At 41.2% G+C, this 25,872-nt stretch overlaps 1 protein-coding gene across 3 annotated transcripts in view; it reads left to right on the top strand.

Annotated features, from left to right (window-relative positions):
- The window catches only part of LOC134205589 (sex determination protein fruitless), a 692,280-nt gene that overhangs the window by 197,902 nt on the left and 468,506 nt on the right, over positions 1-25,872 (top strand). Inside the window, exon 1 of one of the 3 annotated variants that reach the window (XM_062680963.1) lies at positions 14,617-15,024. The exons of the other annotated variants lie outside the window; for them this stretch is intronic. Within the exon in view, the coding sequence (XP_062536947.1) occupies positions 15,023-15,024 (2 nt within the window). The 5' untranslated portion in view covers positions 14,617-15,022. Of the gene's footprint in view, positions 1-14,616; positions 15,025-25,872 lie in introns of those variants that run through there. 3 annotated transcript variants of the gene reach the window in all.

Below are 25,872 nucleotides of genomic sequence, written 5' to 3'. Positions count from 1 at the left end.
ATTCAATTTTGCTCACCAAGCACTATGTCTCTCGACAGATTCCAAGCTTACATAAAATTTTTGAAGCTGTAGAGAACGCATAAATACCAATACATTTATTTTGCTATTGGACGCTTTTATACCACTCAAATATTATTTTAGTTAACTACTACTGACAAGAAATATATTTCGTACATTTTTAAACTAGAAAGTCTTACTTATCATTAACGTCTAATCTTACTCGGGTTTCCAGTAACTCTTAACAAAAGGAGCTTTTACATCTTACCTCTATGCCTTCAAGCTTTTGGTAAGAAGGTAACCATTGAATAGGCTTTCCTATTCCCCTTCATTCCGAAGCTTGCAGTAATTTATTCACTGCCTACCTATTGGGCGGTCGGTCGCATGAAAAAAAAATGCTCCGATTCTCTTTCCCACCGACGAATCCGGTGCGTTACGCAGTTTTGTTCAATAACACCAACAATGCTGCTGACTCATTGGATCGACCACCTTACGCCTCACTTTGCTCCACCACTAACGGCTCGGCAGCAGCTACACCGACAAATTGCGCAACGAGTGGTCTTTTCTCGCACGTGTAATGTTTTCCCACCTTGCCCACCGCCCATCGTTCGCCGCATTGCCGCCTTCGTTTTTGATCTTTCTTTCATATGGGCTGGACTGTTCCCCCCGAACCAACCCCACAAACACAATCGAAAAAGCCTCGTTGAACCGGCCGGCTATAAATACATGGCCGCCGCTTACGCTTCTATTCGTCTTCCATGAACTGCCGTTTGCATGTATGAAGGTATATTTTGTTGCCACTGATCCCACCACTGCTCCCCAACCTATCCCAACGCAATGTAGGGCTGTCCCTTCTCATCTTTCCACGACGACATTGCTGAACTGTACCGCGCTAATGGACCACTCTACCAAAAATTATTCAAGCAAACTAGAAAAATACTAATTGGAGTTATAGGTTGACAATATTATGCAAAAAAAATCTTCTTCTTCAATGGCTTTGCATTTCAACTGGAACTTGGTCGGCTTTATAACTTGGTTGGTCTTAGCTAGCCCTATGCTCAGGGAATCGAGAATGTTTTCCACTTGGAAGCATCCTAGACTGGACTTTGGTCGCACGTTCGTTACAAATTTTATGTTATTTCTTAAAAGTAGGAAACTGGACAAAATAGGGTCCTATTTGTTTTCTATATGTTTTCAGAGGGCAAACATTCTCGACTCACTGGACATAGTGTATCCATTGCTGTACTTGCCACAGGGAATAAGTGGTAAAATGAACACTTTAAGGACTTGCGTTGAATTCAATCATAAAACGAGGGTAATTTGCTAGTTTTACGACTTAGTCCAACAATTTCACTAAGGGAAGATCTATCAATTACGTAACGCAAAAATTTGCCATTTTCTACACCCCCCTCCTCCCCCCTATGACACACTTTTTGTATGAATCATTAAAAAAATTTGTATGTATTGTCACAGTTCGGTGAACCCACTCTCCCTCCTCTAAGCGTTACGTAATTTGTGGATGTTCCCTAATATTCATTTTGCACTGAACAATGTTTTCGCTAATAAACATTTTTTTATATACCTAGTTTGTCTTCGAAATAAGCAACATCGAAATTTCGTATGTACAAAGATAGTGCGGGTGGAATGAACATCGCTTTTAAAACCCTTTTGAAATATTTATTTTTATTTTTTTTTGACTCCAGCAACGTAACCAATTAAGATTACGAGAGCCTTTTGAAAAATCTGGTATATCCTATGAAAAGCTCCCAATTATCTAAATAATAAAAAGAAGAAGAATTTTTTTAGGATGTCAGTTATGGGAAGATCCATTAATTAAGTAACGTAAAAATTGGCCATTTTTAACCTTTCCGTCCCCAACGTCAGTTTTTAAGGGCTTTGAAAAATCTAAAATGCTGTAAAAACCACATTTCTTGACCGATTATTTTGCAACAAGTTGCATTCCATCCGGATGGATCCCAATTTTCGAGGCTATCCACAGTACGGTTCCAGAATTATTCCAGATTCCGTTGGGGTCAGTTGTCCCCGGAATAAGTGACCATTTACAATTTTAAGTCAAAACAGGTCGTGCGACAAACTTCATGATTTCACAAAGCAATGATGGGAATGATATTTTTAGGGTTCTTGGCCCACTCGGATTCAATCCGGCCACATCGGTCACAATCCAGAGACCTACGAAATGGCCATTTTCTAAATTGATTCAAAACAGGTCGTGCGACAAACTTCATGATTTTACAAAGCAATGATGGGAATGATATTTTTAGGGTTCCTGACCCACTCGGATCCATTCCGGCCACAATCCGGAGGACCAACGAAATGGCCATTTTCTAAATTGATCCAAAATAGGTCGTGTGACACCTCAAACTTCATGATTTCACAAAGCAATGATGGGAATGATATTTTTAGGGTTCCTGGCCCACTTGGATCCATTCCGGCCACAATCCGGAGGACCTACGGAACGGCCATTTTCTAAATTGATTCAAAATAGGTCGTGCGACACCTCAAACTTCATGGTTTCACAAAGCAATAATGGGAATTATATTTTTAGGGTTCCTGGCCCACTCGGATTCAATCCGGCCACATCGGTCACAATCCGGGGACCTACGAAATGGCCATTTTCTAAATTGATTCAAAATGGTCGTGTGACACCTCAAACTTCATGATTTTACAAAGCAATGATGGGAATGATATTTTTAGGGTTCCCGGCCCACTCGGATTCAATCCGGCCACATCTGTCAATTATACCGTAAATGAAATCGACAATGGAATTTTCGGAAGAATTCCTAGATTATTTCGCAAAAAAATCATGAAAGATTTCTACTGGGAGATCCTCCAGGAGTTTTTTCGAAAATTCCTCCCGGATTTCCTCCGGGAATTCCACCTGCAGTTCCTCAAGGAGTTCCTGCAGGGTTTTCTCCGAAAATTATTCCGGCAGTTCTATCGGCAGATCCTACGGGGGTTCCTCTGAAAATTCTTCCGGGAGTTTCTCCAGAATTTCCCCGGGAATTCATTCAAGCTTTCTTTCTGGAATTCATTTAGGCTTCTTCAGGAATTTATGTAGAAATTCCTTCAGAAGCTCCACCGAGAATTTCTCTGGGAGCTCCTCAAGGAATTCTCCGGGAGGTCCTCTGTTGATGATGATGATCCAGCTACATACCCCTAGAAAGGTTTCAGCTAGACGAGATTTGTCTATAAGATGTATTATCCAAGAATTTTTCCGAGAATTCTTCTGGTAGTTTCACTGGCAGTTCCTTCAGGGGTTTATTTGAAAATTCTCCCGGGAGTTTTTCAGAAATTCATCCGGAAATTATTTCAAGAATTCCTCCGAGAATTCCACAGGCAATTCATCCGGTTCTTTATCCGGGAATTCCTTCGGGAGTTCCACTAGTAGCTCTTCCAGGAAATCATGCAGGCTTTTTTCAGGCAATCATTTAAGCCTTCTTCAGAAATTTAGCTGGAAATTCCTCCCAAAGTTCTTCCAATAGTTTCTCTGAGAGTTCCTCTAGGAATTCTTCTAGGAGTTCCTTCTGAAATTTCTCCGGGAGTGCTTACGGGAGCTCCTCCGGCAGTTCCTACGGGAATTCCTCCGGTAGATCCACTCACAGTTTCCATGAGCATTCCTCCGGAAGTTTCTACGGCAATTCCTCCGGGTATTCCTCTAAGCAGGAACTCCTGGAGTAATTTGCGGAAAAGCTCCCGGAGGAATTTCTGAAGGAATTTCCAGAGGAATTTTCGGAGGAACTTCCGGTGGAACTTTTGGAGGAATTTCTTAAAGTACTACAGGAAGAATTTCTAAAGTAACTCTCGTAAGAACTCTTGGATGAACTCCCAAATGATTTTCCGTAAAAATTCCAGGAGGAACTCCTGGAAGAATTCTCAAAGAATCTCCCGGAGGAGCTCCCAGAGAAATTCTCCGAGGAACTTCTGAAGGATTTTATGGATAAATTCCCAAAAAAGCCTGAATGAATTCCCGGAGGAGCTACTGCTGGAACTCCCGGAGAAATTTTCAGAGGAACAGCCGTTGGAATACCCGGAGTTGAATTTCTAGAGGAACTTCCGAAATTCCATTTCCTGTGAAATTCCTGCCATATATCCTCCAGGAATTCCCTGTGACTTGGAGGGATTCCCGGAGGAACTCTTGGAAAAACTTCTGGAGGAGCTCCCGGAGGAACTCCCACAAGCACTAACGGAAGAATTCTCACAAGGAAGTCCTGAACTAATTCTTGGAGAAGTTCATGAAGGAATTTTTGGATAAATATCTGAAGGATTTCCCGGAAAAATACCAGGAAGAATTAATGCAGAAATTTCCAGATGAAATGCTGAAGAAATTAGCGGATGAATTCCCGGAGGTTAGTTCGTTAGTTCTGAAGAAATTCTTGGAAGAATTCTTGGAAGATATCTTGGAGGAACTCTCAAATTAATATCCGAATGCTATTCTGGAGTAAATTTCTAGTGAAGTCCGGAAAGCATTCTAAGACAATTCCGTGGAAAAATTTCGGGAGAAATTCCTGGAGGAAGTCCTGGAGAAGTACCTGAAGCAATTCCCGGGAAAATACCTGGAAGAATTTCCGAGGAAATACATGGACAAATTCCTGGAAAAATTTCTAAAGAAATTTTTAGATGAAATCTTGAAGGATATTCTGAAGTAATAGCGGAAAGAATTCCAGAAAGAAATCCTAGAGGATTTCGCTATTAAATTTATGGAGGTATTCCCGGAAAAACTTCTGAAGGATATCCTGGAGGAAATAAAGGATGAGTTCCTGGAGGAATGCCCGGAGAAGTTCCTAGAAGAATTTCCGATTCTTATAGATTTACAAGTGAAATTATGGAGCGAAATCGGAGGATTTCCGTCATAAATTTCTGAAGAATTATTTATTATTTATTTATTCAGACTAAGGCCGAAGTGGCCTGTGCTGCACATAAAAGTCTTCTCCATTCGGCTCGGTCCATGGCTACACGTCGCCAGCCACGCAGTCGCTACAGAGGGTCCGCTAGTCATCTTCCACCTGATCGATCCACCTTGCCCGCTACGCACCTCGCATTCTTGTGCCCGTCGGATCGTTGTCGAGAACCATTTTCACCGGGTTATTGTCCGGCATTCTGGCTTCGTACCCGGCCCACCGCAGTCGTCCGATTTTCGCGGTGTGAACGATGGATGGTTCTCCCAACAGCTGATGCAACTCGTGGTTCATTCGCCTCCTCCACGTACCGTCCGCCATCTGCACCCCACCATAGATGGTACGAATCACTTTCCTTTCAAAAACACCAAGTGCACGTTGGTCCTCCACGAGCATCGTCCAGGTCTCGTGTCCGTAGAGGACTACCGGTCTAATGAGCGTTTTGTAGATTGTCAGTTAGGTACGGCCGCGAACTCTATTCGATCGGAGCGTCTTGCGGAGTCCAAAGTATGTACGATTTCCAGCCACTATGCGTCTCAGAATTTCTCTGCTGGTATCATTCGGCAATCACCAGTGAGCCCAAGTACACAAATGCTTCTACCACCTCGATTTCGTCACCACCAATGTAAACTCGCAGTAAGTGGCTCACATTGTCTTCTCTTGAACCTCTTCCTATCATGTACTTCGTCTTCGACGTGTTGATGACTAGTCCGATCCGCTTGGCTTCCCTCTTCAGTCTAATGTAGGCTTCCTTCATCTTCTCAAAGTTACGTGCCATAATATCTATGTCGTCGGCGAAGCCAAATAGCTGGATGGACTTATTGAAAATTATACCACTCGTGTTAATCCCTGCTCTTCGTATTACCCCTTCCAAAGCGATGTTGAATAGCAAACACGAACGACCATCACCTTGCCGTAACCCTCTGCGCGTTTCGAAGGGACTCGAGAATGCCCCTGAAACTCGAACTACGTACATCACCAGATCCATCGTCGCTTTGATCAACCGTGTCAGTTTATCCGGAAATCCGTGTTCGTGCATTAGCTGCCATAGCTGGTCCCGATCGATTGTATCATATGCGGCTCTGGAGTCGATGAATAGATGTGTGGGCACGTTGTATTCGCGGCATTTCTGCAGTACTTGGCGAATGGCGAACACCTGGTCCGTGGTGGAGCGTTCGCCCATAAAACCCGCCTGGTACTGCCCCACGAACTCCCTTGCAATTGGTGCTAGTCGACGGCATAAAATTTGGGAGAGTACCTCGTAGGCGGCGATCAGCAATGTGATTGCGCGGAAGTTGCTATAATCCAGCTTATCGCTCTTTTTGTAGATGGAACACACGACACCTTCCATCCACTTCTGCGGCAAAACTTTATCCTCCCAAATCTTGGTAATTACCCAGTGCATCGCCAGTGCCTCACCACCGTGTTTAAATAGCTCTCCTGGTGGTTGGTCAACCCCAGGGGCTTTGTTGTTCTTCAGCCGGCCAATCTCCTCCTGGATTTCCTGGAGATCCGGAGCCGGTAGAATTATGTCCTGCGCGCGTTCCCCCAGGCCCATCACCATACCGCCATCTTTGTCTGCCACATCGCCATTCAGGTGCTCTTCGTAGTGCTGCCGCCACCTTTGGATCACCTCACGCTCGTTCGTAAGAAGGTTCCCGTTTATGTCCTTACACATATCAGGCTGTGGCACGTGGCCCTTACGTGAACGGTTTAACTTCTCATAGAACTTTCGTGTGTTATTAGCGCGGTACAGATGCTCCGTCTCTTCACGGTCTCGATCTTCCTGCTGACGCTTTTTCCTCCGGAAAATCGAGTTTTGTCTTTTCCGCGCCTGTTTATATCGTGTCTCGTTCGCCCTCGTGCGGTGTTGCAGCAATCTCGCTCATGCTGCATTCTTCTCTTCTACATACTAACTGCTCACATTCGCCGTCATACCAGTCGTTTCTCTGATTCGGGGGCACCGTGCCAAGTGCAGCGGTAGCGGTGCTACCAATGGCGGATCGAATATCTCTCCAGCCATCTTCAAGAGACGCTGCGCCTAGCTGCTCTTCCGTTGGGAGTGCCACTTCCAGCTGCTGCGCGTATTCTTGGGCTAGTCTACCGTCTTGTAGCCGCCCAATGTTATACCGCGGAGTCCGACTTCGACGCGTGTTGTACACCGTCGAGAGTTTTGAGCGCAGGCATACTGCAACGAGGTAGTGGTCGGATTCAATATTCGCACTGCGGTAAGTGCGGACGTTCGTGATGTTGGAGGAGAATTTATCGTCGATTAGAACGTGGTCGATTTGGTTTTCCGTTTCTTGGTTAGGTGATCTCCATGTGGCCTTGTGGATATTTTTGCGGGGAAAGGAGGTGCTTTGGACTACCATTCCGCGGGAGGCTGCGAAGTTTATGCATCGTTGGCCGTTGTCATTCGATACGGTGTGCAGACTATCCGGTCCGATGACCGGTCTATACATTTCCTCCCTTCCTACCTGTGCGTTCATGTCACCGATGACGATTTTGACGTCCCGCAGTGGGCATCTATCGTATATCTGCTCCAGCTGTGCGTAGAACGCTTCTTTCTCGTCGTCGGGTCTCCCTTCGTTTGGGCAGTGCACGTTGATGATGCTATAGTTGAAGAAACGACCTTTAATCCTCAGCTTGCACATCCTTGCGTTGATTGGCTGCCACCCAATCACGTGTTGGCGCATCTTACCCAGCACTATGAAGCCGGTTCCCAGCTCGTTGGTGGTGCCACAGCTTTGGTAGAAGGTAGCCGCTCGATGCCCGCTTTTCCACACTTTCTGTCCTGTCCAGCAAATCTCCTGCAGCGCCACGACGTCGAAGTTGCGGGGATGTAATTCATCGTAGATCATCCTGTCGCAACCTGCGAAACCTAGCGACTTGCAGTTCCATGTTCCAAGCTTCCAATCGTGATCCTTTATTCGTCGCCTAGGTCTTTGCCGATTATATCGAGTCGCATTATCTCTTATATTGTTCGTAATGATTGGTTTTCCAGGCGGCTTATTGGGCCTGCGCAAATCTCCTGTCTCGTCGGAGGGCCGTCGTGTCAGGGCTGTTTAGCGTCCCACCTAACACCAGGACTTGGGCTTGTGTGCTTTGAGCGGCACACAGTCGCTTTGGTGGGGCCTACTTGTGGATACATGCAGCTTTTTATAGAGGTTTAACAGGGCCCACTGTCAAACCCCACCACACCTAGGCAAGCCCCACAACTCGCAGATGGCCTGGGGAGGGATCGTCAAGCCCTTGGACATAGTCCCTGCTGCCCCTTTGGTAATGATGCCTTTCTTCGATCCGAATTGCCTACATTTGGGTTTTGAAGCATTTGATGAAATATTTCAATAGAAGAAGCCCTATAGGGGACCATCCTATTTTCCGTTTGCAACATTTATTATTCAGAAACATTCCAATCATAGGCATATCTTGTTTTTCGTGCATCACAAGAAATCATAAAATGACATTCATGTACCAAAACCCAATTAATTTGGTTGTGATGCGCGCGAGTAGTAAACGTTGGGGACGGGAAAAGAGGGTGTGTGTGTGTGTTATTATGTACAGTCCATGTACATTGTACAACTCCCACTGTCTGGCAGTGTTGGTAAAATCTCTAATCTCATCGGCGATTCAAACCATGCGTGAGTCAAATCCCATCAGAATTATGGCCCAGAGATTTGCTCATGGTTCAAATCGCAATTTGGATATTGCATGATATTTACGTGTTCTTCATTGTTGAATGCATTGAATTCACTGTTTTTCGTCCAAAACAATGGCTAATAATTGCATATATAAACAAAACATACGCCTCGATTGCGATTTGACGCTTTTTAGAACGAAATCATTTTTCGGTGAGGGAGCGAAGCGATGCGATTCTGGCCGAGAAATTCAAGTGCGATGCTCCCCCTACAGAATCGCAAACGAGTTAGCTCGTGCATGAAACCCCGATGATTCAGATTTGAGTATGATTCTACCAACACTTTTTTCACCAACCCGTATCACTTTTTATAGGGTTACTGCTCCTGGACTTCATCTCATAGCTCCGATATTGGTCCTACGAAAAACAAAGCAATGAAAAGGTATTTGATTTGTTTATTATTTTTGTGATTTTTTTCAGCAGTGAGCATGCATGTTAGCAAAAAGAAGCGACGAAATTGGTGCCGTATTTCTTTGTTTCGCGATGAGATGAATACATATATGTACAGTGAGATTGAAAACGGAACAGTTCCCCTACACCATGCACTATATTACGCAGTTTTGTTACATTTGTTTCGACCGCGGTCACTGGTCCTGCTCCATTGTTCTACTTTTTGTGCGAAACACCGCACAAAAAGCAGAGTCCAAAAGCCAACCGCACTGAACGGCGATGGCCGAAACGAGACTCTTGCGGACAAGAAAAGAGGGTGCTGCCAAAATGATGCGATACCCTATTTTAACGTTCATAGCCCAAAGTTTCAATATAATTGACAAATTGGTAGAGAATTTCCGAGTCGATTGATATATAAATCTCAAAAATCCATCGGCAGATAAAGGCGCTATTAAAGTTCAAAATCTTACATGATTTCGTGACGGTCTCGAATTTGGAAATTTTCATTTGTCACCCTGTATCCGAGTCTTCCCCTTAGACGTAGTTTACGTCAAAACACAAAAACCAACCGGGAATCGAACCATGGATCATGAGATTTGCAACCTTCTACTATAACCATCACACCAACAATTCTATTTGGAGATTCTGCTATAAGTGCACTACATAAACAACATAGTCATTTGTAACTTCATTGTACCTTATACGAAACATGCAGGGGACTGTCAAAAATAAAATACTGCTCAGCTGAGCTCAAAGTGTTTTGCAACATATCAGAAACATTGTCGTAACAGTAATTAACCGAAGTATTATTAATTCTGCAACTTATCTGTTTTGTTTCTGATATGAAACACATCGAATTTTAAACCACCCAGGAAGTCAGACGGGTAGAATATTGCGACGCCACCTTAACGGAAATGAAACATTGTGTTTTTCTGAAACTGGGAAGTGGCTTTAATGTGACTCGATGTATTGCCAGTGTCTTCAATGCAATTTATTAGGAACAAACACCTATTTGAAAGATAATGCGCGTGCTGCTTGGGAAGTTAGTCATGCTTGTCGATTGTTGCTCGGCGCGCCAGATTCTCTGCAAGCTGCAGGCAATCTGAGTGGTTGCAGTCGAGACTGCGTTCCACTTCTCCACCGCTTGACACATCCTCTGGATAAGATTATCCGGAGTTGTGTCCCGGCCGCAAACGTCTAGCATTGCTCTTCTTTCGACGTCGTAACGAGGACATACGAACAGTATGTGCTCTGCAGTTTCGTCAACACCTGGGCAGTCAGGGCAGACGGGGACCTCCGCGTGCCCAAACCTGTGGTGGTACTGTCGGAAACAGCCATGGCCTGACAGGAATTGTGTCAGATGGAAGTGAACCTCCCCATGGGGTCTCCCCACCCAGCTTGATATGTTAGGAATCAGCCGGTGGGTCCACCTACCTTTCGAGGAGTTATCCCACTCGCGCTGCCATCTGGCAACCGAAGTCATCCTGGTACGCTCGCGGGCTCCTCTGGTGCCACGTAGGTCAAAACACTCCTCGTCTTCCCGGATAACCAGCCCTCTAGCCAGCCTTCCCGGATACATTCGCACTCTAGCTGATGTCAGAAGTACACAACCCTCAGCTGGCGGTCTTTTGTCATCGGACGACCCGTGGGAGCGTGAGATCGGAACTTGTGGAGACCAGAGCTCTGTTGGGCGCTCCTTCCTTGATGTCAACCCACCATTTTGCAGCCCCGGTGTCTTATTTACCACCTACAAAAATCAACCGATAAAAAGGTGAACGATGGAACATGTGTTGAGTGAGATGTCTGTTTCTCTGTGGAAATAAGATCAAATAGCGCGCTCGAGCGGTTCAATCGGTTACTTGTACATTAAGTATCCGTCTTAAGGTTGTTTTAAAAATCCAAATTATTCCGATATGATGCTCAACTTCTCCATAACAGGTCATTTTTTCTATATGTGATTTCAAAAAATATTTTTTCATAAACGGCAAACTGTTGCCATGAAAACTTTCCTATCACAATCCGAAATACCTATCTCTGTCGGGTCGTCTATTATTTGGAAAACCCAGGAAAACTCAAAGGATTTATTTCAACATGGAAATATCGGAAATCCTCAGGAAACCATTAAAATATTTGAAAATCCATTCAGATCTAATTTAAATTTTATTTTTATTATTCTTTAAACTTAGATTGAAAATATTAATGTTATCAGGCTACAATGCACTAGTGACCGATGTTTTCTTGATTCTTGATTCTCGTTTCATTGATGTTGTTGAATATATAACATACATAATTAATGAAAAAAGACAAGATGCACATAGACGCTTGAAACTGCATTTAAGAAGCATGGCCTAGAAACGCCCCCGGGGCAAAACGCTTTTTCTGTATTCTCTCATATTTACCGTTTTTGACATAGTCGTAATAAAACTAGACCAAAAATTATGTAGGTTAGGCAAAAACAGTTTCAAAATAAACGATAAGAAGGTTGGGAAACCCGAAATTTTCCACATTATGATGAAACATCTAACATTTCGTCGATGAAAAACGCCCTAGAGTGACTAACCTACAATGTACTACGCGTCTCCACGCACTGTCCATACCAGAATGCTGATACGCCGACGAGTGGTGCGTTGTTCCAAAAGAGCTGCCAGCTAGAAAGCGTTTTGCCTCATGAGTATTCCGGCAACGAAATATCACCACTTTTTTGAAATTTTAATATTATCATTATGATTGAGATTTTTTACAACTTCAAAATGCCATGCCAATGTCAAAATGCCAGCTATATTGTTTAACTGTTGCATGAGGTAAAAATACCCAAGCCATTAAAGCAGTCTTCGCTTAGCTGGGACATATTGTCCCTCCTTCTTCTACCATCTCAAATTTTGAGGCATATATGTGCAAGGTGGTAGCCGGTAAAAAACGGTTATTGAGGATTGGTAATTGTTCATCCGAAGCTAAAACTATCCGTTGATACTGATGTGAAGTCTTTACTCTCAAATTGTTCAAACTGACATTGCAGACTGGTCAAGCATGAGCATTAGAGTGATTCAAATTTTGACTTTTTCGCTCCCCTGTGCTTAAACGATTGTTTTTGCTATTTCAATAGTCCTCCCAAATTTTTAGCTGATTTGGATGTAATTTGGTTGTGCACGTGCCGTTTGAAGGTTATATGAAAATTACTATGAGTATTGCCACTTATGTAAAGGATCGTTTCGTGTAGCAGCCCAGAATCTATTTGAATATATTTAAAGCATCGCCATCACAGAATAGATCCTAAGCTGAAAGTCAGTTGTTGTTGCGAAGCAATCTGAATTTTGTGAGCAAAATTATAAAGAAAACAGAAATGCTCATTATTGATATTGATGTTATTCTTTTACGTGTTAAATTGAATTTCCCACAATTCAGTATTTCCATAATAACTTTTGTTGCCAGCATCAAATCGTTTAGCAACAACGACGATATTTTCCATTGTTAATTTCCCTATGTTGCTAACGTATTCATACATTTTTAGAGCTTAATGGACAATGATGGGGAACGGTTTTTCACAAAAGTTACTGTTTTCATAGTAATTTTCATACAAGCTTCAAACTGCTTGTGCTCAGTCAAATTACATCCAAATTAGCTAAAAATTTGGGAGGACTATTAAAATAGCAAAAACAATCGTTTAAGCACAGGGGAGCGAAAAAGTCAAAATTTGAATCACTCTAATGAGCATGAGCATGATGACCGTGCATTTCGTAGTTGCTACTCCGTGATTGACCAGAACAATCGTAATTGCACAAGGAACCAATGGATGGAAGCATGGGATTTGCTCTCCAATCTCAAGTTGCACAGTCCGAGAGCAGTCCCCTATATAAAAAATGCGAAAATTCACATAAAATGAGTATTTTTTAACTTCCATACAATTTGTATGAAGCAAAAAAATATTGAAAAACTTCGCACCCATTTTTTTTTAAATTAACTTTTTGTCACTTATTCCCCTTTGCGTTTGACCTCCTCTCAAGACAAAATTTTCAAAACGACTTATCTGCTTTTGTAAACAAAGATTCAAACGACGATTTGACGAATCTGATAGCTCTCCCACGCAAACCAACACCATCAGGTAGCGGAAACCTTCACCTACCTATTGGTGGTGTAGGTTCGCGTGGGAGAGCTATCAGATTCGTCAAATCGTCGTTTGAATCTTTTTTACAAAAGCAGATAAGTCGTTTTGAAAATTTTGTCTTGCTCTATTCATGAAGAGTTAGTATTCAAACCCCTAACTCGATTTTTTCCAGCGATTCAGGTCTTTTAAACAAATTGCTGGAAAATTGCTTCCACTGCATACAGTTTAGTCTCAAACGGAGTTCGAAAATCGAGTCCTTCACCTTCTGCAAGGTAACATCAATTAAATGTTCTGTTTCATATCATATATTGCTATTGGTAGAGACTAAATACAATGAACCCTCAATTATCACAATTTATTTCCCTAGCTCGAAATCTACCAAAGATATCTACCAAGTGTTTCGGGATTCACAGAGATATTAAAGATCATAACAATATTTGAAAATCTATTTCACTTGCTTCGTAATTCAAATATTTTTCATTTCTTAGTATTGAAAATAATATTTTACATTGAATTCTTACTTAACAAAATCTCAATGAATGATTTATAAATTCCCATTCTTATGACTATCCGAAATCAGACCCAGCGCGGTACTCTACCACACTGACACACTTTTTGCCGTCAGCTGGATGGCCGAACGCGACGACGACGGCGACACAATCGACGCGACGGTGGAGCCGTACGTGGGCAGTCATCGCCGTTCCTTTGAAGGGCGAAGGACAGATGATAGAAGGAACCATCATCCCGGGATGCATGGTTAGAGGGATGGTGGCAGTTGAGTGGAGGCCGGAATCCGCATAAGAAATCGGATGTCTTTTGCCAATGTGCCATGTTTGTGTTTGTGCTCAGTCACCACGCGGCTCGAGCTGAGTGGCGGCAACCGGCGACGACGACGACGACGACGAACGGGTAACAGGTTGGTTGGCAGGGTAATCACGTGGCAGGAAGGCATCGCAATGGGAAGGGCTCTCCATCGTCTGTCCGTCCGTTCGTTGTCGTCGGTGTGGGGATAACAGTGAACCGGTGGTAGACACGTGGTGAGGTAAACACGCTCATCGCCTTCGGTGGACTCGACGCGTGTGTGTGCTTACTTTGCCGAGTCTACCGACAGGAGAGCCGATGCGAACTCGTTGCACAGAACGGTGTTTGTTCAATCTGACTGCTTAGAATTCTTTAAAAACTGCGGTTGAATTTTCAACTATTTAATAAATCACATGCATGAGGTGTATATTTATTTCTTTCCAGCAAGCTAACACAGAGCTTGTTTTGGATTTCCGAGGTTGTTGTGGGATATGACTTGCAAAACATTTTGTAGCTTCCTTAGTTAGTATGTCAATTATTGATATTTTCAAATATTTGTTCAAAGACATGTCCTTGACGTCATTTCAAAATAATCAAAATTTTGGCCAATCAGATCGAAACAGCGCTCCACCGTGAGACGTCGTCGGCGGCCCAACGTGTACGGTACGGCTGTGTGCTGCTAAGTAAATTTAGGGGTCGGCTTACTTGATGCGATGGCAATTTTTTTTGCGAGAGAAGTTCGTGTCTGCCAGAAGCGGAGATTAGCCGCAGTTTCTACAGGGTTTCTAGGGCTCTTCGGTTGGGCCACGGTCGCAAAGCTGACCTGCGAGCGCAAGTAGACGACCTGCCGTGCGTCGTACTGTCTTCAGTGTGTCCCCGCTGTTCGATAGCTTTTTGAGTTTCGACGGAGTGGTTTTCCCAAGAATTTCCGGAATTTGAAACGAGTGTTCCGTGGAAATTAGAAGTTTCAGTGAAGTGACCATTCATCGGAATCGTTGCACGTTTAATTTCGCATTGCCACACCAGCGACAGCAGCTGACCGGAATTTCGTTAAAGATACATCCAGAAGAAACGGCCAAAATCGGGGGTGAATGGCGAATCGGACAATTAGCTATCAAAATGTAAGTCAATAGTTTTTTTTCCTTCAGAAAGTTTTCGTTCAAGTACTCCCGACGACTATTAATTGCCTGTCAAGGCCTTCTCAATCAAAAGGGCAAATTTCGGGGGAGCCCTTCGGAGAGACACCGTCTGGGACAGGGCGAAGAGCGGGCCCGGCGCAGGAAAGGTTCTACTTTTCATCTGTCCATGTTATGATTCTTTTTCCTCTTGTTTACATCCCCAAAAGTTGTCTCCCCTGCTGATCGGACCTGAGCCGACCGAGAGAGCCAACAGTGTATTGCTTGTCGGTGGATTCACGCTGTATTGGTTGTGTGAGTTTGCGACGACGGCGACGACGTCGTTCGACTGAGTGCCGATACCGTTCCACCGGCTCGGTATGGGACTGCCTTACAGCTGAAACTGTTTGGTGGTATTTCCTTTTATGTTCGCTGTAGCCATTATCATACAGCGAAGAAATATGCGTACCGATGTTTATACGTTTTGGCATAATTGTATAATTGCTACAGTGTTTACCATCGCACTGCTTTGAGGGTAGTGGAGCCAATTGCGGTTTGTTGTTTGTTTTTGTATAATCAGGTGGGTTGATAGCCATGCATGGTCATGTTCATGGTCATATTTCTGAGAATGAATTTGAATGTTGTTGTTATCATTATGGACATTACCTACAAATTATGTAAAGGACTACGATAAGATAAATGTTGGAATTTCGGTCAATAAATAAAATTTCAAATTTGCTTGTTGAATATCGTATAAAGGTGAAGGTAAACTAACATCGGGTGAAATGAGAAGTATGAGATCAGTATTAGAATTCAAATTAGAACTTTTTTTAAATATTGCACTTATTTGATAGGCTCATGTGTGTATAACACTTGACGGAGCCGATATTCTATATTACATATATGCATAAGGGAGCGTCCACAAATTACGTAACGCTTAGAGGGGGGAGGGGGGGTTGAGTGAAGTGTGACGGTCCATACAAAATTTTCAGATGTTTCATACAAAAAGTGTGACATAGGGAGGAGGGGGGGTTGAAAATGCTCAATTTTTGCGTTACGTAATTAATGGATCTTCCCTAATTGATATCATTATCCGTTAGTGAAAGAAGAGGGACATAGACAACCGTATTCGTGGTGATTAGATTTTACATTTCTCAATACCCGTAATGCTGGGTAGATACCTCTACGTGGTGTGTTACGGGGTAAGATCTTCCACGGTTACATTGCCAGCTACAGGCAAATCTTGACCCAACGAATACCTTCCTCATTATCCAACTCCGTGGTACTTATGAGGGTGTCGCTACCCGAACAGCGCAAGTCATGTGAATTTGGTTGCAGCAACTCAATTGTGACTGAATCTGGTCATATATAAGTTGCTGTGATCTATGTGGAATATGTGTGCTGCTTGGGTAAGTCGGTGGCCTCTCGTTAAGTAAGTACTGCATCAACACTTCCTTCCTCTCCCTAGTTACGGTGAAGATGGGCGTGGCCAGGAGTAGTAATCCTCATGCTTTTGTTATTTTTGTTTAAGATTGGAATCAAGGACCACCCCCCTTCTTGATTTCTGATAGCATTTCTAGATAAGGATCTCAAAAGTAAAACATGAGTATCACTAGTGTCCAATCTACGAACTACACCGTAACAATGCTAATGCTTAGATTTTACATTTCTCAAGCATGAACGTTTTTTTTTAGTTTTTATTTGAGCTGCTTTTTATTTTTAAAATCCTTCTTTTGGCTCAGCTATTTAGGTGTTAGCCGGGTCCATTATCCTCCTTGCTTTGGTCATACCGAGAGCACGGAATGTTGTGACCACTCTTTGCTCATGCACTTCTTTTCAAGTTCCGGCCTTTAGCTTACGCTAGTTCGTTGACTTGCTGGCTGGTCCGGTGCTACGTTATCTGGATCCCTCGTTGTCGATCGCACATCAATCGTCTGGCTCCTCCCGGGTGGTCCACCAGTTCCGGTGAAGCAACCTTCCGCACTGATGGTGCTCCGATTACTGGTGGCTATCGCAGGGGATGCTTTCGCGTATTCTGCCGACTTCGGGTCTTCTGGTTGCAGAGGTAGTCCGATAGTTCCGGTGGGGATGACGTCCGTGCTGATGGTGCTATTCATACTCGAAGAGCTTCCTTCTTTCTTCTTCAGTAGGTTGGCTGTTCATGTGCTGAGGTCGGTCCGACGATTCTGGTTGGCGAAAGACTTCAGGCTCATCGACGTCTCGATGACCTGAAGCCAAACATTGCTCACTGCGCTAGATTTTACTCCGAACCGATTCTTATTCGCTGATCTTTTCTTTACCTACTTAATTTCTCACTTCTAACTTCTCACTGTGAAACTAGAGTAGTACGAAGTGAGAAGTGAGATCTCTCACTATTCACTTCACACTTTTCACTTTTCACAATAAATAATGAGAAATTATGAGTGAGAAGCGGGATGAGATATGTCTTACTTCTTACTTCTCTATCATTATTACTCTTTTTTTAAAGTTAGAAGTGCTAAGCGAGAATTAAGAAATGAGAACTGAGAAGTGAGGCACTCACTTTTCACTCGTCATTTCTCGCTGTGAAAAGTGAGAAGTGAAACACCTCACTTTTCACTTATTTTTTGCACTTTCTCACGTCTCATTGCGAAAAGTGAGATGAGCAAAATGAGAAGTGGGGAATAATAAATAAGAAATGAGTAGTAAGTGAAACGTCTTACTTTTCACCCCTCATTTTTCACTTCTCACTGTTAAAAATGAGAAATGAGAACAGAGAAGTTCTAAGTTCTCACTCCTTATTTCTTACGTGACTTTTCGCAGTAAGAAGTGAGAAATGAGCTGTGAGAAGTTAGACGACTCACTGTGAAACGTGAGAAGAGCTAGATGAGAAGTTACCTCTTTTCCTAATCATTATTTCTCACTACTCATTTCTCAATGTGAAAGTGAGGAGAGCCAAGCGAGAAGCGTGACGCTTCTCATTCCACAATTCTCTCTTTTCATTTTTCACAATGTCGCTTTCCACCAAACTATTATTCCGGCCAAATGACCTATTCGGCTATATAACTTATTCGGTCATATGACCCGTTCGGTCAAATGACTTTTGGTATTTTGCAGCCAAAATCCGCACAAAATCTATTTTAAGATTTTTTCCATTATTTATTGTTGTTGTCGTTGCTGGTTCATCTCACCGTGAGTCCATTGTATCCATTTGTCCGCGTCGTGAATCCAATGATCGTTGCATTGTTCAGTTGCCATTAATCCGGGTACGTTTGAAGAATGCCTCCGAGAAGAACAATTTGTCAGTCGTCATCAGGCAGTCGTAACGGTAGCGGCAGCCACCGCATAGGCTGCGTAACCAGCGTCTGACGAGGGTTTGATTGAGGGGCTGGGAGTCGAGCCCTTGACCATTCGCTTGTAAGGCGAACGTTTATCCAGCGACCATACGGGATCTTTAATGTAATTATATTCAATAACTTTATAATAATCATCAATAACTGTTTATAATTTTTCGATTAAGTTTTAAGTTTCCTGCTAAAAACTTCAAAATTTAATATGGAAAAAAGTCGTGTAACAAATAAGAAATTACATCACTCAAAAATAAGCACATCCATGCTCTTTTTACGGTTTTTGAACCAATTTTTCTAATAATATACGAATAGGGTAATATTCCAAATCCATTCTCTCTCATGAAACGGTAATATCATTGCTGTTAAGGTACTCTCAGTAGAGACATTTTCATATTCATGGGTACCGGTGACATTTTTGAAGTTATAGAATAGAGGTGTGCGCCTGTCCGAAAATCGTCGGCGGCGGCGTTTGTCATAATTTTGGTCGGCGGCGGCGTGAATCGGCGTGGCGATTTTTTTCATTGCGTTCGTTTTTTCGTAAATATTTGTTCTGCATTTTTTTGGATATTTCTAAGCACTACCGGGAGAATTTTTGAATTTCCACATTTTTTTTTTCAAATTAATTATTTAAGAATTTGTTTTCGGATTTTCCACGGTAACCACTTTGAAATTTTCACGAGAATTTCTTTGGAATTTCAAGGGGAAGGTTTTTTGTTCTAAAGTTCTATATAAAATTGTTTAAAATATGTTCGGAAAGTTTTTCGGAATTTCTGTTGATTGTTCTTCAAAATTTACACAGAAAATTCTTCGAAGTAATTGCGAGAAAAGTTTTCATGAGAAATTCTTTGGAATTTCGACGGAAAATTCTTCAGAACTCAAAATGGGGATTTCAACAAAAAAATGGTAATGAGAACATGATTCGGAAATTCAATATGAATTTTTTTGAATTTTGCTTGCAATTTTTTTAAAACTCATTCGTTAAATTATTCGGAATTTCCACGGGGAATTTTCCGAAAATTTTACTAAAACTTTCAAATTTCTACGTGAAATCAACTTTTCGGTATTTGAACGTAAAATTTTACGTAGTTTTTGTTGTCTATAAGTGTGTTGAGCTGAAAGTCATCGACCCGAACTGAACTTTTGGACGAAACGGTTATTAAACCGAAAACGGTTTGGTTGAACATTTTATTTGGCAAAAGCGTCATTTGACCAAAATGGTAGTTTGACCGAATATGTATGGTTGATTGACAGAGAAGGCCATTTGGCAGAAAATGACATTTGTTTGAAAGAGTCATACGGTCAAAAATGTTGTTTACTGAACGGGTGTTGCTGTCAGGCCATTAGACCGAAGACCATTTGGCCGAAGTTCATAAGGCCGAATGGTCATTAGGCCAAATTAGCAAAAAGAAGCAAAAAGTGAAAATAAGAACATTACCCGTTCTTCCTTCTCCTTTCTTGCTTCTTCCTTCTTCTATCTGTCTTCTTACTTCTTCCTTTCTTCTTTCATTCATTCTTCATTCCTTTTTTTCTTCCTCCTTTCTTCCGTTATCTTCCTTCTTTCTCCCGTCTTTCTTCTTTTTTCTTTATTCTTCCTTATTCCTTCCTTCTTCGTCTTCCTTTTTCTATCTTTCTTCTCTCTTCTTTTTTCTTCCTTCTTTCTTCTTCTTTCTTCCGTTGTCTCCCTTCTTCCTTCTTCCCTTTTCCTCCTTCCTTCTTCCCTTTTCCTCCTTACTTCTTCCTTCCTCTTTCTTCCGCTTTCTTTTTTTTTCTCTCGTCTTCCTTCTTTCTACTTCCTTCTCCCTTCTTCCATTTCCAACTTTCTTCTTTCTTCCTTTCTTCTTCCCTCTTCCGTCTACCTTCTTTCTTCTTCCTTTTGCTTTCTTCTTTCTTTTGTTTTCTTCCTTCTTTCTCCCGTTTTCCTTTTTTTCTCCTTTCTTTCTTCTTCCTTCTTCTTTCTTAATTTTTCCTCCTTTTTTCTTCTTACTAATTCCGTTCTACATCTTCCTAACTTCGCACTACTCACTTCTCACGACCCAGTTCTCATTCGGTCTAATGGCTATTCGGCCTAACGACCCCTAATGACGAATCACGTTTTGTTATTATTGTTCTATTTAGTTCTGCTCAGTTTATGGTTAAAACTATCGACCCGTTTGGCCAAAGGACCATTTCGGCAAACGGCATTTTCTATTTGTCCTAACGACTTTTTCGACCAAATGACCAGTTCCAAACGATATTTTCGAACGCATGCCCATTTTTTTTAATTGGTATGCCTATTTCGGCTAAACGACATTTTCGGCCAGATAGTCTTCGGCAGAAAGATATATTCTGTCAAACATCTTTCGGCATTGTGAGCTCCGCCTAATCATCACTTCCCGTCGTTTGACCGAATGTCCCCTTGGCTGTTATTTTCGGCCAAACCATCTCCTAATAACCGTTTCAGACAAATGGAATTCGTCTAGAGGACTTTCGGCTTAACGTGAAATAATCGGTTGTTTGACCGAATAGATCATTTGGTCGAAAATGCCGTTTAGTAGAAATGATGTTTGTGCAGAAAGAGTAATTTGGTCCGAAAATGTCCTTTCTGCGAAACAATCAGTCGGCTAAACGACTTTTTCGGAAAAACGGTTAGTTTAGTCGAACGACACTTTCTGCCGAACATTCATTTCGTCCAAATGACCCTTTCCGACAAACGACCATTTCGACCATTTGACCTATTCGGTCAATCGACTTTTTGAGCCAAAGGAACTATTCAGCGTATTTTTATTTTGATCAAAGGACATTTTCGGCCAATTGAGCGAAGCCAAATTACTTGTTCCGTCAAATTACATATTTGGACAAACAACTTTTGGTCATACGTGATTCTGTCAAAACAATATTTCAAATGGGTTTCAGCCAATCAATATCGTTCAAAAATCATTAAGAATTTCCAATGGAAGTTCACCTTAGTTGTTACGGAGAGCTTCCCGAAATACCGTCAGAAATTTGTATGGAACTTCCAAAGAAACCATTTACACGTATTTTCACGAAAAAAATTCTGCAGTTGCGACGTATGTACAAAAACTAATTAGTCTTCGGTATGTATATATCAGAAAATTCTATGAAATCTCCATTGAATCTTTGGAATTTTCACGAAAAATTCTGTAGACTTATACAAATTTGAATCGGCGTGTAAATTTATAGATCAGCGGCGTGACAAATTTCAAACGGCGGCGCGCCAATGTAAAAATGTCGGCGGCGGCGCACACCTCTGCTTGGGAAGGTAAAATGCGTGAACGGTACCCATTATTTCTAGTCAAAACGCCTTGAAAATTCGTGACAGGTAGTCAGAAATGATTGTTAATAAACCACTTATGCGGTGAAAGTAATTTCATGAAAATCATTGTTCTTTCGACTTTTTGGCACAGAATTTTTGCTTCGACCATTTGTCCCTTCGAACTTTTGACCCTTCGACCTTTTGTCCTTTCGATCTTTTGACCTTCGACCTTTTGTTCTTCGGCTTATATTTTTGCATCGACCATTTCTCGCTTAACTTTTCAAAAGGACCTAAGTAACATTTTTTTCATGAGTTAATTTGAGTATTGCAATCAAAAGCTTTCATGCTGTTCTGTTAATTTCGCTATTCAAATTAATTCATGAAAAAAATGTTACTTAGGTCCTTTTGAAAAGTTAAGCGAGATTTGTCCCTTCGAACTTTTGACCCTTCGACCTTTTGTCCTTTCGATCTTTTGACCTTCGACCTATTGTTCTTCGGCTTTTTGCATCGACCTTTTATCTGCTCGACCTTTCTACCCTTCGACCTTTTGTCCTTTCGACCTTTTGTCCTTCGACCTTTTTACTCAGATTTTTTGGTTCGACCGTTTGTCCCTTCGACCTTTTGACTCGATTTTTTTGTTTCGACCTTTTGTCCCTTCGACCTTTTGTTTTTTCGACCTTTTGTACATCCAACCTTTTGTCATTCAACGGTTGTAGGACAAAAGGTCGAAGGTCAAAAGGTCAATGGACAAAAGGTCGAAGGTCAAAAGGTCGAAAGGGCAAAATGTCGAAGAGACAAAAACTCCAAACAAAAAACTGCGTCAAAAGGTCGAAGGACGAAAGGTCGAAAGGACGAAAGGTCTTAAAGAAAGTGAAAGTTTGTTTCTCGTCCGGTCGTGTTCTCCAGTAAGCGGATCGGCCGGTCGTCGAAACTTGGTTTTACTTTGTGCGGAAGGCAAAACGATCGGCCGGTCGTCGTAATTTTGTTCTGCTCTGCGCGGGTGAGTGAATAAATCAGAAAGTGAAAGTTTCAGACAGCGTGGGTGTTATTTCCCATCCCATAGATTGCATCACTTACCAAAGTGAATCCAGATAAATTATCCTTTGTAACTAAAACGATATCCTATCCCAAGACAATCGTGGAGATGCAGAGGTATACTGGGTCTCTAGTAGCAACGAGAGTCGGACTAACAATCCTTCCCTTCCTATATGATCGTAAGGACGTGGCCGGCGCCGTTATTGACTTTAAATATTTGAGCTCCCGAAACGTGTACATTGAGAATGGGTAGCTAGTCCCAAGCCCCATATATTGTGTTCTCTGTACAATTTCGCATGTTCTAGTCAATCACGGAGTAGCAACTACGAATTGTGCCGTCATAATGCTCATGCTCATTTCCTTCTTATTTCTTCTTCCTTTTGCTATCTACTCTCTTCCTTCTTCCTCTTTCCTTCTTACTTCATATGTTTCCTTCTTTCAATTCGTTTTCCTCCATTCTTACTTCTTTGTCCCTTCTGTTTTCCATATTTCTTTTTCTTTATTTCCAACTTCTTTCTTTTTTTCGTTTTTTGTTCTTTCTTTCATTCATATTTCTTCCTTCTTTTCACTTTTTTCTTCCTTGTTACTTCCTTCTTTTTTCCTTCTTTCTTCTCACTTGCTTTCTTCTTTTTTATTCTTCTTTTTTCCTCCTTTCTTCCTTCTCTCTTCCTTATTTCTTCTCAATGTCTTCTTTCTATCTCCCCCTTTTTTTCTACCTCTTTGTTTCCTGTTTTTCCTTTTTACTCTTTCTTTTTTGGTTCTCTCTTCATTTTTTTCTTTTTCCTTCCTTTCTTCTTCCTTTCTTCCGTTTCTCTTCTATTTTTTTCTTCCTTCCTTTACTTCTTTCTTTCTTCTTTCCTTTTTCGTTCTTCCTTCTTCCTTCCGTTTTTCTTCTTCCTTTTTCCGTCTTTATTCCTTCTTTTCACCTTCTTTCTTCCACCTTTTTAACTTTTTTCCTCCCTTCTTTCTTTTCTCCTTTTTTCTTCTCTCTTCCTTTTCTTTTTCTTCCTTCGTTCTCCCTTCTTTCTTTCTTCTTCCTTCTTGTTTTCTGGTCTTCTTCCTATTTTCTTTTTTCTTTCTTCTATCTCCTTTTTTTTTCTTACATCCTTCTTTCTTCCTACACTCTTCCTTCTTCCTTTCTTCTTTCTTTTATCCTTCTTTCTTCCTTTTTTCTTTCTGCTTTTTTCCTTATTTCTCTCTTTGTTTCTAATTTCTTCCATCTTTCTTCTTTTTTCTTTCTAAGGGTTAGGTAAGCATAGCATAATTTCATATGGTTGACAATGGGTCACAATATGGAATTCAAAACTCTATAACTCTAGATCGGCTCATGGTAACTCATAGTTTTGAGTTTTTCTTATGCAAAATTCTCTGGAGAACACGAATGCTGGTGTTATCTTCCAAATAAAAAATTAGACGAAAAATACAATTTTATACTTTAAACGCAAAAACAACATAGTTGATTACACTCCTTTTCAAAATAGATATTTTTCCTAATAAGTTTGAAAATTTCTCTTCATAATGTATTAAAAGAAGTGGTTTGAAGATTCAAAACTTTCCGAGATATGAGCCATTGAAAAATATGATTTTTGCAAATCGTGCTTCCATTTACAGAGGGGTATCCAACCATAAAAAATGCATTTCTACGTATAGTCGATAAATGAACAAATCCACGAAATTTGATTCAAATCGATGTGAATCGATTACAAAATGTTTCGGTTATTTTTTGCATTTTTTGATCAAAGGTTTAGAAACCGTATGTAAGTATTGAACTTTCACTCGACTGGAAATTAATTTTAATTGCTCATTGCCCAGGAAAATATCTTTAACTCGTTAATGGGTATTTTTTCGCTGCTATCTCTTTCTCTCTGAAAAATTTACCAATTCTGGGAGAATAAGTGGATCTGCTAATTTAAATGATTAGATCCATTTATTCTTCCAAAATGGGTATTTTTCTGCAGAGAGAAAAATATAGCAAAGAAAAAGTAGGGAAAGGTGATCAGTTGTCGGCACCCCGTCGTGACTTTTGGCAGAAAACAGATGTGGTCAGATGACATTTGCCATACTTGTGCTATGTAAGCACGATCTTCTTGTGCCCATTTTCGAAGCAAGAAGCTTTTGTTTCATTTTACAGATAAAAAACTTTTTTATCAAGTGAAAACCCACTCTAATTTTTTTTTTCATTTGCTTAGTGATATAAACCGTAGTAAAACGATCAAAATATAAAAATACGCATTACGTATTTACAAAGCAAATTTACTCTTTTTTGTGATTCAATATTGAATGCCACCGTAGCGGTCACAATTTAACTATTATTTTCATTTTTCAAAAGGGTTACTTATTTCGGTTGTCGGCACCCAGATGATTATCAAGGGAAATCATCAGTTTATTGCCTAATTTTAAGCTATAAGCCAAGTTGTTAGCGAAACTAAGAATTTTTGAAATCTTTATAAAATGTGTATAACGTACTAAAATGCAATAAATTTCATTGCTATTGACACAATAAATCTTGATCTTTCCAGCCATGATAGTTTTTCATTTTGAGTGGGATTTTTAGGGTGCCGACAACCGACAATTGGACGAGAGCTTTGAACAAAAAACAAAAGGGTACCGACTACCGACCACCTTCTTCTACCCATTAATGAGTAAACGAGTTGCTCCGTGTGAAGTCTATCCTACAATAATTTGTCACTTTATTGATTTTGATACAAAATAGTTGCGAAATTTGAGCACCACAGCACCAGTTGCATGGCACACCTAATTTAATCTAAAAATCATATATTTTTTATAAACAATGCTGTCCAGTATAAATTCGCAACGCCAAAAAATATATTTATATACAGATAGAAAACTGAGATTAGATCCGACAATGAGCTTATATGTCTTAAATAACAATCCCCGTAATACACTGAAGAAGACCTATAAGCGAAGGTTTGGAAAATATTCCAAAAGTTCACATTTAGTGTCAATTTCAATTGTAAAACTTTCAGTCAGTTTAAATATTTAGCCGAAATCTATTTCTACTGGCAGAACTGTCGAAATAAATTTTTAATTTTAACAATCCAACGTAACCAGTTTCCACCTCTAATTGAAATTTCAAACAGTACGGTACGACACGTGTCACTAATGGCTTCCCATAAAATCAGCATCCCGAGCGTGACGGTATCAACAACTTCTATCTGGCCAAGCCAAAGCCACACGCTGATCGATCTCGGAATTACCTGATGATGTAACAGAGAA

The sequence above is a fragment of the Armigeres subalbatus genome, chromosome 1 (assembly GCF_024139115.2).
Source record: "Armigeres subalbatus isolate Guangzhou_Male chromosome 1, GZ_Asu_2, whole genome shotgun sequence".
NCBI lineage: Eukaryota > Metazoa > Arthropoda > Insecta > Diptera > Culicidae > Armigeres > Armigeres subalbatus.
Note: the sequence above shows the minus strand (reverse complement) of the source record. Positions and strands in the feature narration are given on the sequence as shown.